At 40.8% G+C, this 13,237-nt stretch overlaps 1 protein-coding gene across 1 annotated transcript in view; it reads left to right on the top strand.

The window, feature by feature from the left end:
- LOC143115274 (protein-glutamine gamma-glutamyltransferase 2-like) overlaps window positions 1–13,237 on the top strand; it is a 28,173-nt gene that overhangs the window by 541 nt on the left and 14,395 nt on the right. Inside the window, exons 2-9 of the mRNA XM_076277249.1 lie at window positions 1,294–1,642; window positions 2,569–2,748; window positions 2,972–3,199; window positions 3,762–3,880; window positions 4,443–4,571; window positions 4,922–5,099; window positions 8,280–8,409; window positions 8,671–8,774. Of these exons, the coding sequence (XP_076133364.1) occupies window positions 1,294–1,642; window positions 2,569–2,748; window positions 2,972–3,199; window positions 3,762–3,880; window positions 4,443–4,571; window positions 4,922–5,099; window positions 8,280–8,409; window positions 8,671–8,774 (1,417 nt within the window). The remainder of the gene's footprint in view (window positions 1–1,293; window positions 1,643–2,568; window positions 2,749–2,971; window positions 3,200–3,761; window positions 3,881–4,442; window positions 4,572–4,921; window positions 5,100–8,279; window positions 8,410–8,670; window positions 8,775–13,237) is intronic.

Here is a 13,237-nt window from a genome sequence, read left to right on the forward strand (position 1 = left end):
GATGGCCTGGGCCCGGGAGAATGGAAACTGCAAACAAACCCAAAAACACACACATTCTTGCACATGTGGTGTATTCTGGGTTAAGCAAAGTGTAACTTCTCCCTTTAATGTTTTTTTTTTCCTGCCCCCGATGTCATTTGATTCCCTTATATCCTGCACCGCCCACCTCTTCTCTCCCCAGCCTTGGTTTGTTCATAGCACATTCTGCTGTATATTCATTGAATTCACTGAATTCGATTAACTTAATCTTTAAGAACTCAGTGTCTTATTCCATGAAATAAGGAAATCTATTCTGTGAAATCAGAACTTTAAAAAGGAACTGTCTAAAGCACTTAAATAGGCTACTTGATCTCAGTGGCTGGGGTGTTGAGGGGTGTGTGTCCTATGGGTTAAAATTAGCTGTACTCATATAAAGAGTGCTGAGAAACGCGCACACACACACACAGCAAGCACAGCAACTCACACCGGTAAAATGGATCAAGGTATGGACATGTGTAGTCATATCTTCTGTCTTCTAATTGTTATAACTTCTGGCATTACTTTGTTATGAGTTTTAATTGTATCTGACCTTATTAAGTGCTGTGCATAGCACAATTTTTTTTTGAATTTCCAGATTTCAAATACTTTAACGCCTTTTTTATGTGACAGTTATGAGGCGTTTCATTGCTCTGTCACAAACATATGAATAAATGTATGAATATTGCTTCCAATATTTAGCCTTGCTTGTGGAGGGCATTGGTTTCACATGCAATGTCATGATTTCAGTCCAACTCAAGTGCTGTAACATTGCAGATGAATATAACCATATCTTTTAGTTAAATACCAGAATGTAACCTCACATAACCTGCTCGTCACAGCCAAAAACACTCTGAACGCAGACGCCAGTTTAGATCCCTGCTGGCTGCTGAGACTGCTGCCCCCAGGCACTATCACGTCTCATTCCCCTCTAATGCCATTTGAAATATTCAGAGAATTACTGAAAAAAATATGCAGGGTTCATGAAAACTCTCTTTCAAATTTTGCCTTTTGCAAATCGACCTTTATAGATACAAGCTAGAAGACGATGCCCTTGAACATATTAAAAGCACAGGTTTCAAGGTAGACAGGTGTTAAATAACTATTTATAAACCAGGGCTTTTATTCTCACGCGTCTAAGCAGAGGTGATAAGTCATTAGACATTCAGTGTCATGACAAGTATTAATGGGCACAATAAATTAAATTCATTGTTATTACTACAATGACAAGGTGGCCTTTAGGTGGCCTAAGTCAACAATTTGACACAATGGTGCCAGGAGAACATCCTCTTTCTCAATGTCACCAAGACCAAAGAGCTGATTGTTAACTACAGGAGAAAAGAAAAGAAGCGGGTCTCCATCACCATCGATGGTTCCACTGTAGAGAGCATCAGCAACTGCATTGAAAGCACAACGTCACTCGATCGCCTCAGACGCCTGAAGATGTTTGGCATGAGGTCCAAGACCTTTCGGGCCTTCTGCAGGGGCACCATGACTAGAGGCGTCACAGCATGGTTTGGGAGCTGCACATCCATCAAAGTGGTGCAGAGAGTTATGCAGAAACCTCAGAGCATCAGTGGATGTGGACTCCCCTCCATCCAGAACTTGTACAACAGACAATTCATCAGTAACAGACGGGGAGTTATTACAGACCCCAGCCACCCTAGCAACAGTATGTTTCTGCTGCTGCTGTCTGACAAGCGCCATCACAGAGTCAAGGCCTGGAAATGCACGCTCAGTAACAATTCTGTTCAACCACACTGATGAACAATGGACAATGTCTCACACACACACACACACACTCTGTCTCTCTGTCTCGCACACAAACACAACACACATACGCTTTCAACACACACACACACACACACACACACACACACACACACACACACACACACACACACACACACACTCTCTCTCTGTCTCTCACATACTGTACACAAAACACACACACATACACATGCACTTACAACACACACGTACACACCCACACTCAGATGTAGCTGTAAACACAACATGCACTGACAACAGCACACTATCGTTATTTATTGTTGCAGTAATGTGACTAAACAGTATAATAACATGTAACAGAGGAATATTTTTATAATCTTAATACAAATCACTTTGCCAATAATGTTTTTTTGAGTGTGAATGTGGCAAATAGCAAACATGTATTCATTTCAAACTAGTACAAACTAATGCTTGTATTGATTACAAGTTGGCCTGAAGGGGAAAAGGCAAATGTCAAATTGCAACAGTGTCTTACTTAAAGACATTGAGTGTAAGCCAGAAGGAGCTGGACATTAGCCAGAATCTCTCAGGTTGCAAGCTTACTAAATTGACCCCTGGAATACCCTACTGAGTGATGCACGGTGACATGTCATTGCATTGGTCAACTTATCTTCCAGTCACTAACACTTGCTTACAGAACTGCCAAGGGAAAATGTATCTATTTAGCATATTGTATATAACCCCATGACAAAAAAATCTGTTAATTCAAAATGCCAAGTTTCTATCCGTTCGCCCATCTAAGTGTGTGTGCGTTTCTTGAAGCTCTGGATATCGATCGGTGTGACTTGGAGTCCAAGGCCAATAACACAGAGCACCACACAGACGAGAATGGCGTGGACAGGCTAATCGTACGCAGAGGGAGGCCATTCACGATCGTGCTGCATCTCCGACAGAGCTTTCAGCCTCAGCCTGGCAAGGCCCCCACTCTCACAGTGCAAACAGGTAGGCAAATCTCAGATTGGGTCGTGAATCTCAGTTTGTTGGTTTGAATGGTTAGATTGTTCAGAAGAACTACCTTTACCTGTAATCTAGGATGAATCTAGTTGTCAGAATTATATTCGGTGATTTATTTTGGGATATTTTTGGGATGATTTACTACATGAAGTCTTTCCTTCTTCTTCCTTCCATTTGAAACCTTCACCTCAAATTGAGTGGCTGTCAACAGGTCCACTCCCATCGAGCGAGTCAGGCACGAGGGTTACTTTTACTGTGAGCGATGCCATAGACAAGAGCAGTTGGAGTGCTACCATGTCTGCCAAGGATGAGAAAACCTTGTCTCTGACCATAAACTCTCCTGCTGACGCTCCGATTGGGAAGTACAACCTCCTTATGGGCCAGATTAACGCTGTCAGCCTCGCTGAATTCATCATGCTTTTCAACCCTTGGTGCAGAAGTAAGTGTTATGCATTAGAATGATGAAAATTTTGATGTCAATTTTTTGCATGTGTAGAGGAGTCGTGAGTGCACATGGGCACCCAGATTAGAGTCCGATTGATGTCCTTTCCCAAACCCATTCCCCATTTCTCTCCCATTCATTTGCTCTCCACTCTTCACTGTCCTGTCGGATTTACATGCTAAAATATCCAATATGGGCATGGTGGAGCAGCAGAATTGTCACTGACTGTCAAATCAGTCGACCTGGGTTTGATTCCCGCTGCTGCGAGTCCATGTCACTATAGATAAAAGTGTCTGCTAAATACCAGTTAACTTTAACTTTTGACTATAAAAATATAGCTTACATAAATGTCCTTGTGACGATCAGTTTTTACAGTATTGTGTTCCATTCAAAGGACACTAGACAGCGACATACAGTATACCTCTTAAACATTTTTAACTTTGCATTGTGTCAAAGAATGCCCCTTTGTTGCTAAAACTGTGTATATCACAGTGTCTTGAGTCCTGTGCATGCTTCCAGACAGAAACACTTTGCATTATTTACATTCTTATTGAAACAGGAGATGCTGTGTACATGGAGAATGAGGAGGAGAGAAATGAGTATGTACTGTGTCAGGATGGGGTTATTTTCCGAGGGACACCTCCGCGCTTTCAGGAGCTGCCATGGACCTTTGGCCAGGTAAGTCCTTATACCCTTTCCATATACGCATTAGGTGTTACAACAATATTTACAGTGGTCTCTCAGATATGCATTGAAATGTTTTTCTTTTTTTTAAAGAAGCCCCAGTAACTACAACAAGCCTATACCATTATTCACATCTAGAGGGAAAAAAGGCATTTTTCGAGTTAATTTATCAAAGGCACCCTTAACAGTTTTTTGACCGTAACATAATGTTTCCAAAATCATAACATGACAAACAGGACTTCTGCCTTTGTTTTGAGCAGCCCTCTTTATGCGATTACGGACATAGCAACTTTCTAGTTTTGGGTAGGAAACTACTTATATTGTACTGTGTAACAGTATCGCGCATGGGAGCATGATCCTTTTCCTTGGTTTTAGACAAATTGGGTACGCCCTTAGCACTAAATGAGTACCCAATATGTTGAAAATGTACATAAAGGGGATTCCTACATTGTTTCACTTTAATAATGAAATAAAAACTGAATGAATACATTATGTTTGCAAGGGGGGAAATGTGTTTTATTTTTTATCTGCATAATATGGCTCTCAAATGTTGCAGTTTGAGCCTGGCATTTTGGACATCTGTCTGAGGATCCTGGATGAAAACCCAAAGTTTATCCATGATGCAGATCAGGACTGCTCTGCCAGAAGGAACCCTGTCTATGTGTCGCGTGTGTTGAGCGCAATGGTAGGCACATTTTAAATCAACACATTTACCAATGATAAGGGATGAGAGAGTATTTAGGAAAACACAAGTGAGATATGTGGGGCATGTGATTGATTAGAAAATTATTTTTTGTTCCTTTTGCCCTGGTCAACTTTCTTAAGGTTTCCATATTTTTAACGTCTTTTTTGTCCCCAAAGAAAGTTCACACTCGTCATCATCATTCGAAAATAGGTTGTCCTTAGACCGGAGCTGTCCTCCAAGTCGATACATCTACACCTGTTATGTGCCCTAGAGACATATTATCGTTTCCATAAATAAAAGCAGAGCCGATGTCATTAGCTGATAATAAATATGTTCTCTTACCCATCTAGATTAACAGCTATGATGACAGAGGAGTGCTCATGGGAAACTGGTCAGGGGATTACACGGGGGGAGTCAAGCCCACGTTCTGGACAGGCAGCAGCGACATTCTCCGCCAGTGGAATGACAGCGAGTGTAAACCAGTGCGGTACGGGCAGTGCTGGGTGTTTGCTGCTGTGGCCTGTGCAGGTAATAGTATTTTAATCATAGCTTTTACAGTGCTGCGTGCATGCGTGTGTGCGCGTTACATTACAGTTTTTCTCAGTCGCTTTTGTGCTTTTCTCAGATCAGAATGAAAATTCTCATAACTATTAGTTCAACCTCCACAACATTTAGTCATTTCTCCTTCCTCTGAACAAATTGCAAATGCTTTTGAACATGTATCAATTGCTTTGTCATGCCAGTCAAAATAAACTGTAGCCTACTTATGGATGCTGAATAGTCGTTCCCAATAAAACTAATAGTCTTCATTTCATTGCTTGAGTACTAGTTATCAAATTCTGTCACAATGCTGTAGAATTGCAAAGAGCATATACAGTAAAACTGTGAAATGTACATATTCAGTGTCTTGTACTCACTCAGGCGCGCCTGCAGGTGTACGTCCGTACGCACTGTGCGTACCATCAAGCTACTCAACAACAGAACATTTCCCTTGTGTGTGTGTGTATTCACACCAAATTGGCCTACCATACCTTCCCAACTATGCACAGTATCCCTTTAGCTGCATGCCATTAGGCTATTTACCATTTTCTATTACGTAAAGTTAGTGAACACGTTATCAAAATTAACGTGCACGCATTTTGTTTGAGCAGGAGAGAGAATACGCACGCAGACACGCAATAGGCTACTTGTTGTTTTCTTTTACTCGGCTATCTATATATGGTTATCAGCACACAATGTTGGATATCACAAGTTTAAACAACGAAAACAGAAAGGATGGAGGCAGCAAAGCTAGGAGTTATTCCAGATGGGCAAGAACAAGGTAGGCAATTGGTGTGCTTGTCAGAACGTTAGACTGCACTAAAGCCAGACGTCACGTTACGCTAGAACAAAACTAAAGGTAACTTTAGCCTGTAGGGCTGTATCAAGTTGTCCAAATGAATAGGTCATTGTAGACATTGTCGTTGTATTATTGCATGTGGATGTTGTTATACTATGTAGGCTACTTTTTTGCTGACCAATGCACGGACCTAAAACGGACAAATATTGTTCACGAGTGATTTTTTTTTTTTGCGGGGGGGGTGATGGGTGTGCGTACCATAGCATTAAAGGGGAACTTGGCAACTATTTCAAAGTAATAAACCCGTTTAGAAATCATTTGGATGGTTAAATGACCTGTTCCGGTGAAAATGGTGACTTTTCCCGCTGCCCTAGCGTCCCCAGGCGGAAAACCAACCTTGCAACATTGAGACTACCGTCCCGAAAAGATAAGTGAGAAACAAGAAACTAGTTTTAAATCGTGTTTCTTACCTTGTAACATCCACATTGTCTGCCAAACTTACGCTAACCGTTTTGCTAGCTTGTAAACAAATCCATGTGCTTTATCGTTACCTTTTTCCACAGTTTGAAATAGCATAATGCACAATTTCTCCAGCAGAGGGGGGAATCCTGCCAAGTTTCCCTTTAATTCCTGCAGGCGCCCCTGTACTCACTTACTCCCTACTACAGCAATTTATAACTTTAGTTTTCAAATGGCTGTACAAGTACTGTATAGTACTGTCTTGAGCATTTTCAGGTAGTGTCACCGAATTCTGACCTTTTTTTGCATGGGAAAACACTGAGGGCCAGATGTACGTACATTTGCGAACGTAACGTTATCAGCACCATGGACAAACCGCAGACTGCGAACGCTGACAGACCCAAGTTTCCGTCTTATTTATCAATCGTTCAATCCTTGGTGTAAACTGCGCCTTTCTCTGCCTCTCTCCGCCCATAAACGCAATTTACGAACGTCCACAACTGAATGGCAGAGCCTACAAGCGCAGTTGAATGAAGTTAACGGATGACAACATTAAAAAGAATCAAACGTTTAGCGATCATGAAATAATACCATAGATGATAAGATCAACGAGCAGGGAGATAATGAAGATCAGTAGTTCTACTCAAACTACTTGTGAACGTAGGCTATGGAAAATTGGTCAAATCTAGCAAGTAGGAAAGTTTAAGTCAATGACATGAAAGTGAAAGTAAGACATTCGAAAGGCCGACGAAAGTTAATGTTGCTTTTGATAGTAGCCTAAGACTTGCAAAACTGGTGCTCTAAATAGCGATTCTGTTGTCTTTCAAAGGTTCTCTTATTGAAGCATTGAACTTCAATTTGGATTAACACCTGCTTTTAAAAGGCGCAAGTATTTAGGCGCAGAATAGACGTGCGCTTTCAGGAGCAGTCTTTGTACATACCACGGAATACATAATTAGGCGCTCTTTACTCTTCCCCTCCCATCTTTTTACGCTAAACTCCCACTTTCCCCTGGATCCTCCCATGAATGCATATGCATGACATGACAATCGCAATCTGCCACTTTCAGCTCCCACGACAGGCAGTTTGCGCTTTTACATCATTGCGGCCTGTTTGTACATACCTCGCAATGATTTTACACGCACGTTGCGAAACAAATACGCCTGAAGTGGGCGCAAAAGCGTTAGTACATCTGGCCCTGAGAGCATAAACTGTCGTAATGAAAACATGACAAAGCCATTTGACTATCTTGTTCATAAACGATGATGTCAAGACTTCTCATTTTGATGACACTGGCAGTTTCATTGACATAAATACTTGCTTTTGAGGAATGGACTATCCATTTTGAGCAAGTGACGTGCTTTTGCAGGTTATCCACTAGGTTTTGCAGTTTGCACTAATTGTTTTGAGAAATGCACTAACTGCTGTGCAAATGTTAATAGTGATGTGAAAAAAGCACCAAAGCGACTGAGAAAAACTGTAACTGCAACACAATGTGAAGGGCTTATTGATATTATTCATGTGTTAATGCAGTCGCTTATTTGAGCACAACACTGCAAACTTCATGAAGTGGGGCCTGAAAACAGTCTTTACTTGCAACATGTCGATTTGCAGTGGAGATTGTGACGTTCATACAATCTCGAGTGTCATTGTGATGCCCATGTAGCCTCATATCATTGGGACGAAATGCCATGCTGACTTTGGCAGCATAAGTATAATACAGGGCTCAAAGCAAGAAAAAGGTCCACACTTGAAGTTAAAGGAAAAAGAGTTAAAGAAAGTTATATCATTCTAAAATATAATTACATATTTTCAAATCTTTAATGACCTGATCTACGGCAGAAATCAGACACAGTGCCTGAGAACTTTAAGCCCCGATAATATGGCATTTATCATGTTTCTGAATGAAGTTTCCAGAGCCCTGGGCATTCCATGCCGAGTGGTCACTAACTACGGATCAGCCCATGACACCGACTCCAACCTGGTAATTGAATACTTGTTTGACGAAAATTCTGAAGACATCGGTGACGACTCCATATGGTAAGCCTATAAGTAACCCTGTAAATACAGACATTATATTCCCTGCCATTTTAAAACTTATGTCAACCAAGATAAGATCAAGCCATCAATAGCATACAGCATATCAAATGTTGTTTACATTGATATGTAGTTTCTAGGTATGAAACACAATGCAATGTAAGCACCTTGTTTTACCGGTTTGGCTTGGTGTTAGTAGCTTTGCCAGTTGTGCTACAGTGCTAAGTAAGGCCTATGTTCTGCACTGTACAACTGTGTCTACAGGAACTTCCATGTGTGGATAGACAGCTGGATGGCTCGCCCTGATCTGAAAGAAGGTTTTGGCGGCTGGCAAGCGAGTGACCCAACTCCACAAGAACGGAGCGATGGTAATTGTCTCACATCAGGTCTAGGTTTAGGGGCATATCTGACAATCTGGAGGCGCTCTTTGAATCCCTGTGTTCCTCACAGGTTGCCCACACAGTCACTTTATAATTGAAGAGCTCAGATGCAAAACCCTCTAAATCCGTCTGACCACTTTTCTTTTATCAGGTTCCTATAGGTTTTTGCCTACGTATTAATATTTCAGACCAGGAAGAGAGTGGTATTAGCAGGTTTTGAAGCAAAATTATTTGATTAACATATACTATGTGTGAAGAGCATTCACTCACCATCGTTATCTCATTTTTCTCGGAGGTGGCGTTTAGAGGGTTTGGCATCTGTGCTCAATTATAATCCAACAGACAACTAATCTGGGGCCAATACGCAGATGGAGACATCAATGTACAGTATTTGTCCCATATATTGTTTGAAGTAGGAGTCTCAGTAGCCAACTTCCTGCTATAAATTAGTTTTACTGACTACCTTTCCATTTCTTCTGCAAGAAAGGAACGAGGTCTTATGCCATCTTGTGGACAAAAGAAAATGTTATTAGAGTAGACATCTGTGCCTAAAATAAATAAATATAAATATATTGATACTTGGCACTGCTTGACAATATCAAGTTTTTTATAGCACTGGATATGCAACATATACTGGATAACGCAACATACAGGAATAGAGGAATAAGTAACTAAAAAATTAGAGCAGAGGAAACATGCCCATGCTCACATCTTCACTCATTTATCATAAGTGATACATGTAAGTAGCCTGGCGGGCCATCCTATATCATTGAAATGTATAGTCTGGAATCGAACCATTCACCTCGCTTAATCCAAGGGGCGGGCAGAGAATTGTCTTTCAAACTGCCTAGGCATGCAATAGGCCAGCGCTACGACCATATCCGTATCCGGCAAATACATCCTTCTTCGAAAGGAATGACTTAAGTGCATTGTGTTGCTCAACTTTCAAAGAAAAGCACAAGTCCAACTCCTCCAAAGTTGACGCCAATGCCGATTCAAACAACTGCTCTTCGTTCGCCATAGCCACCTTCCTTGTTCACCATCGCAGGACTGTTATCCTGTTAAGGCTGCCTTAAGACTCTCTAACAAAATAGAGCGCTGTGATTGGATGACGTCCACGGCGTCAGCCAATAGAAATCCCTATGGTTTGATACTAGATGTACAGGCTGAGCAAAATTTTTTTTACCGCCGCTAGGGTGCGTCTAGATTTCTAGGCTAACATGTAAGTTCATCAATTGAAAACAAAGGACCTCATCACTGATTTTTAGGAGAAGAAAAGCTGAGGTAACCCCCATCCTGATTAAAGGATAGTCAGTAGTGGTGGTCCCCTCATACAAATACCTGGGTGTTCATGTGGACAACAAACAGGACTGGAAGCAATATGATCAGCGGACAGCAATATGACAGCAATATGTGGACAGCAATATGATCTTAAAAAAGGCCCGGTCCAGATTATTTTTCCTTAGGAAACTTAGGTCATTTGAAATCAGCGGACCTATTTTAAATATTTTTTATCATGGTATTTTAGGAAGTGTCCTTTTTTATGCTGTTGTATGTTGGGGTGGCAGCCTGACAGTGGATGATAGGAACAGGATGAATAAAGTCCTTAAAAAGGCAGGGTCAATTATAGGCCTAAGCCCTAGTTCTCTAGGCTATTTTAGAGCAGAGAAACATGAGGAAGCTTAGGGGTGTTCCTTCACGGGAGGACCACCCGTGCATCCATAGCATCTTTGTTAAAAGTGGTAAGAGTCAACGGCTCCAATTACCTACATTGGAGGCAGCCGTGGCCTACTGGCAGGCAGCTCACTGCGTCGGGATTAGTGTGTGCTTCACCTCACTGTGTGTTCACTGTGTACTGAGTGTGTTTCACTAATTCACGGATTGGGATAAATGCAGAGACCAAATTTCCCTCACGGGATCAAAAGAGTATACTTATATATTTATACTTATACTTAAATGCTCCATAGAAAGATTTAGGAGGTTCTTTCTTCCTGCAGCAATCAGACTTTTTGACAAGAACTGCTGACTAATGCTGCTGTGTAGTATCTCTGCCTCTGAACAGTCAGCATTGATTTTATTGTTATCTGTTTTCTGCCATATGTACTTTGTACATTGCACTTTATCAGTGATGTTAGCTATTGCGCTCTTTCAGGGTCTATGCCTGGTGCCATTATTAATCTATTGTTGTATGTTTTATGTTGTACATTGTAGTGTACTTGTCATTGTTGTATGTTGTACATTGTACTGTACTTGTTGCTCTTGTTGCTGTCCTGTTACTGAATCTACCTTTGAGGATTAATAAAGTTAATCTATCTATCTGTCAGGTTTCGTAAATAGTTCGGACCCAAGTGCAGAGTTAGTTCAAAATGTTTATTCAACAGAAGAAAACAACTCCAACAAAAAACTTCCCGTCATACGGTGGAAACTGAACAAAAGGCAGACCCTTGGTCAGGGGCGGAGCCAGACATTGTAAACATTCGGGGCTTAGCCCATTTAATTTTTTTTTTTAAATAACCCCTTAAATAATGACTTCTAGTGAATTTTGTGTAAACTAATGGACACATTGAGACTTAAAAAATGTGACACTAACATTCAACAGATTCAAGGTATCTGACTGGCACACTGTGTAAAATTATAGTTTTGGGTCTTTCAAGAGGCAATATCTGTTCATATCTGTTTAGCATGTACTTAGTTAATTAAGCGTTTCTTATGGTTTGTATATTATAGTATTTGTTTATTTTCATTAGGCTATTGTTTGATATGACATTATTGTTTATTATTGCTATTCTCCTTCTTCCTCTTCCCTGATCTCATCTTTGTGACAAATATATAGAATATCTTATACTATAATATACATAATATTATGATATAATTACAGTATGGCCAGTCATCATGATACAAGGGTATTTTAGAAGGAATGCATTATCATCTTGACATAGGCGTTTCTAAATTATATTAATTTTGTAATTTATAGGTTTCATCAGGTCCCTTTACACAGGTGCATAAAATCAAGCACCTAGATTATGAATGCAGACTAATTAATAATTAGTTAGGCAGCCAAAACAACATAACATGACTTTTATATTTATGTGGACTCTTGGATTATAAGATCTGTGGTGGTGGATAGGATATCAACAAGGTTTTAAGGTAGGCTAACAGTTAACATTCTTTTGTGCAACATATGATACTGAAAAGTTGACATGGGCAGATAACTGTTAATGGGTTTTTCTGACATTTCAAAACAGTGTAGCCTAATTTATTACAAGACGAGGATCACTTTGTTTTGGGAGCTGGAATTTCTTATTCTGCAGTAGACTTAGCTAGCCTATGAGAGTACTAAATTTGCCTTTTCCACGGACGAACGAGGACATTTAAGGTTAACGTTAAGCATTTAGGGAGCTAGCCAAGTAGCCTAACGTTAGCCTGCCTAACTGACTGAAAGCTCTTAACGTGAAATCACCAACCTGAAACAACACCATCCGTCAGTTCACTGGGCGATGCTGTTGCTTGAACGGAGCTGGGTGGTATTTTGAAAAACTTTTTTAATATCCATAACGTTTCAACAACATGTACAAAAAGTGTTTTATCACAGACTGTAAAAGTGACAGACTTCTGACAGGCTTTTTGGAACACCGAAGCCATGACGTAGCGTTGTCAAGGCAGCATTTTCACTGGATCTAAACAAATCAATCTAACCATTGAAATCACCATAGCGGATAGCCCAGAGACCTGGCATAGATCGTGTAGCAAGTCAAATTATTTTTCAATATTGGGCTTTGAAAATAAGGGATATATTTCCTCAGTAATAGAGCATTTTGTGACATTTATAGAGAAACCGAGGGGAAGTTATATTGGAAATAAGAGTTGCCGGGAATTTAAAACACAAAAAAAAGATTCGGGGCTTTTGAAAAAAGATTCGGGGCTTAAGCTTCCTAAGCCACCCCCTAGCTCCGCCACTGCCCTCGGTCACAAAACTGAAAATGGCAAAAGGCTGACAAACCAGACACACAGTCCAAAGAGTAATCCACAGGCAGGCAAAGGTCAGGTCCGAGAAGCAGTCCAAAAGGCACAGACAGGCAGATAATCCAAAACGGCAGGCAAATCCAAAAGACAGGTCACAGGCAGAATTCAAACAGGCGGGTAGACCGAACAGGTAGAATCCAATAGAGGCTTGAAAGTGCTCAGACAAATCGCTGGGACAATCTGACAAACTGGGGCCGACAACACACAGAATAAGTAGGCCTAATCATTAGGACTAAATAAAGAACAGGTGAGCAGACAATCAGAAAGGGGCAAACAAGAAACAGGTGAGCACAAAATGGCTGACTAGGCTGACAACAGGAAGTGAAACATGACAGGTGAGGGCGGGATCTTACACAAAGAAAACAAAGGCACATGGTTGCAAATACCCAAAATGTCCAGCAGGTGTCATGAAAGCAAGAATACTGACA

The sequence above is a fragment of the Alosa pseudoharengus genome, unplaced genomic scaffold (assembly GCF_046254945.1).
Source record: "Alosa pseudoharengus isolate Yale_2024_CS ecotype anadromous, Long Island Sound unplaced genomic scaffold, YU_APseudo_1.1 YU_APseudo_1.1_scf_9, whole genome shotgun sequence".
NCBI lineage: Eukaryota > Metazoa > Chordata > Actinopteri > Clupeiformes > Clupeidae > Alosa > Alosa pseudoharengus.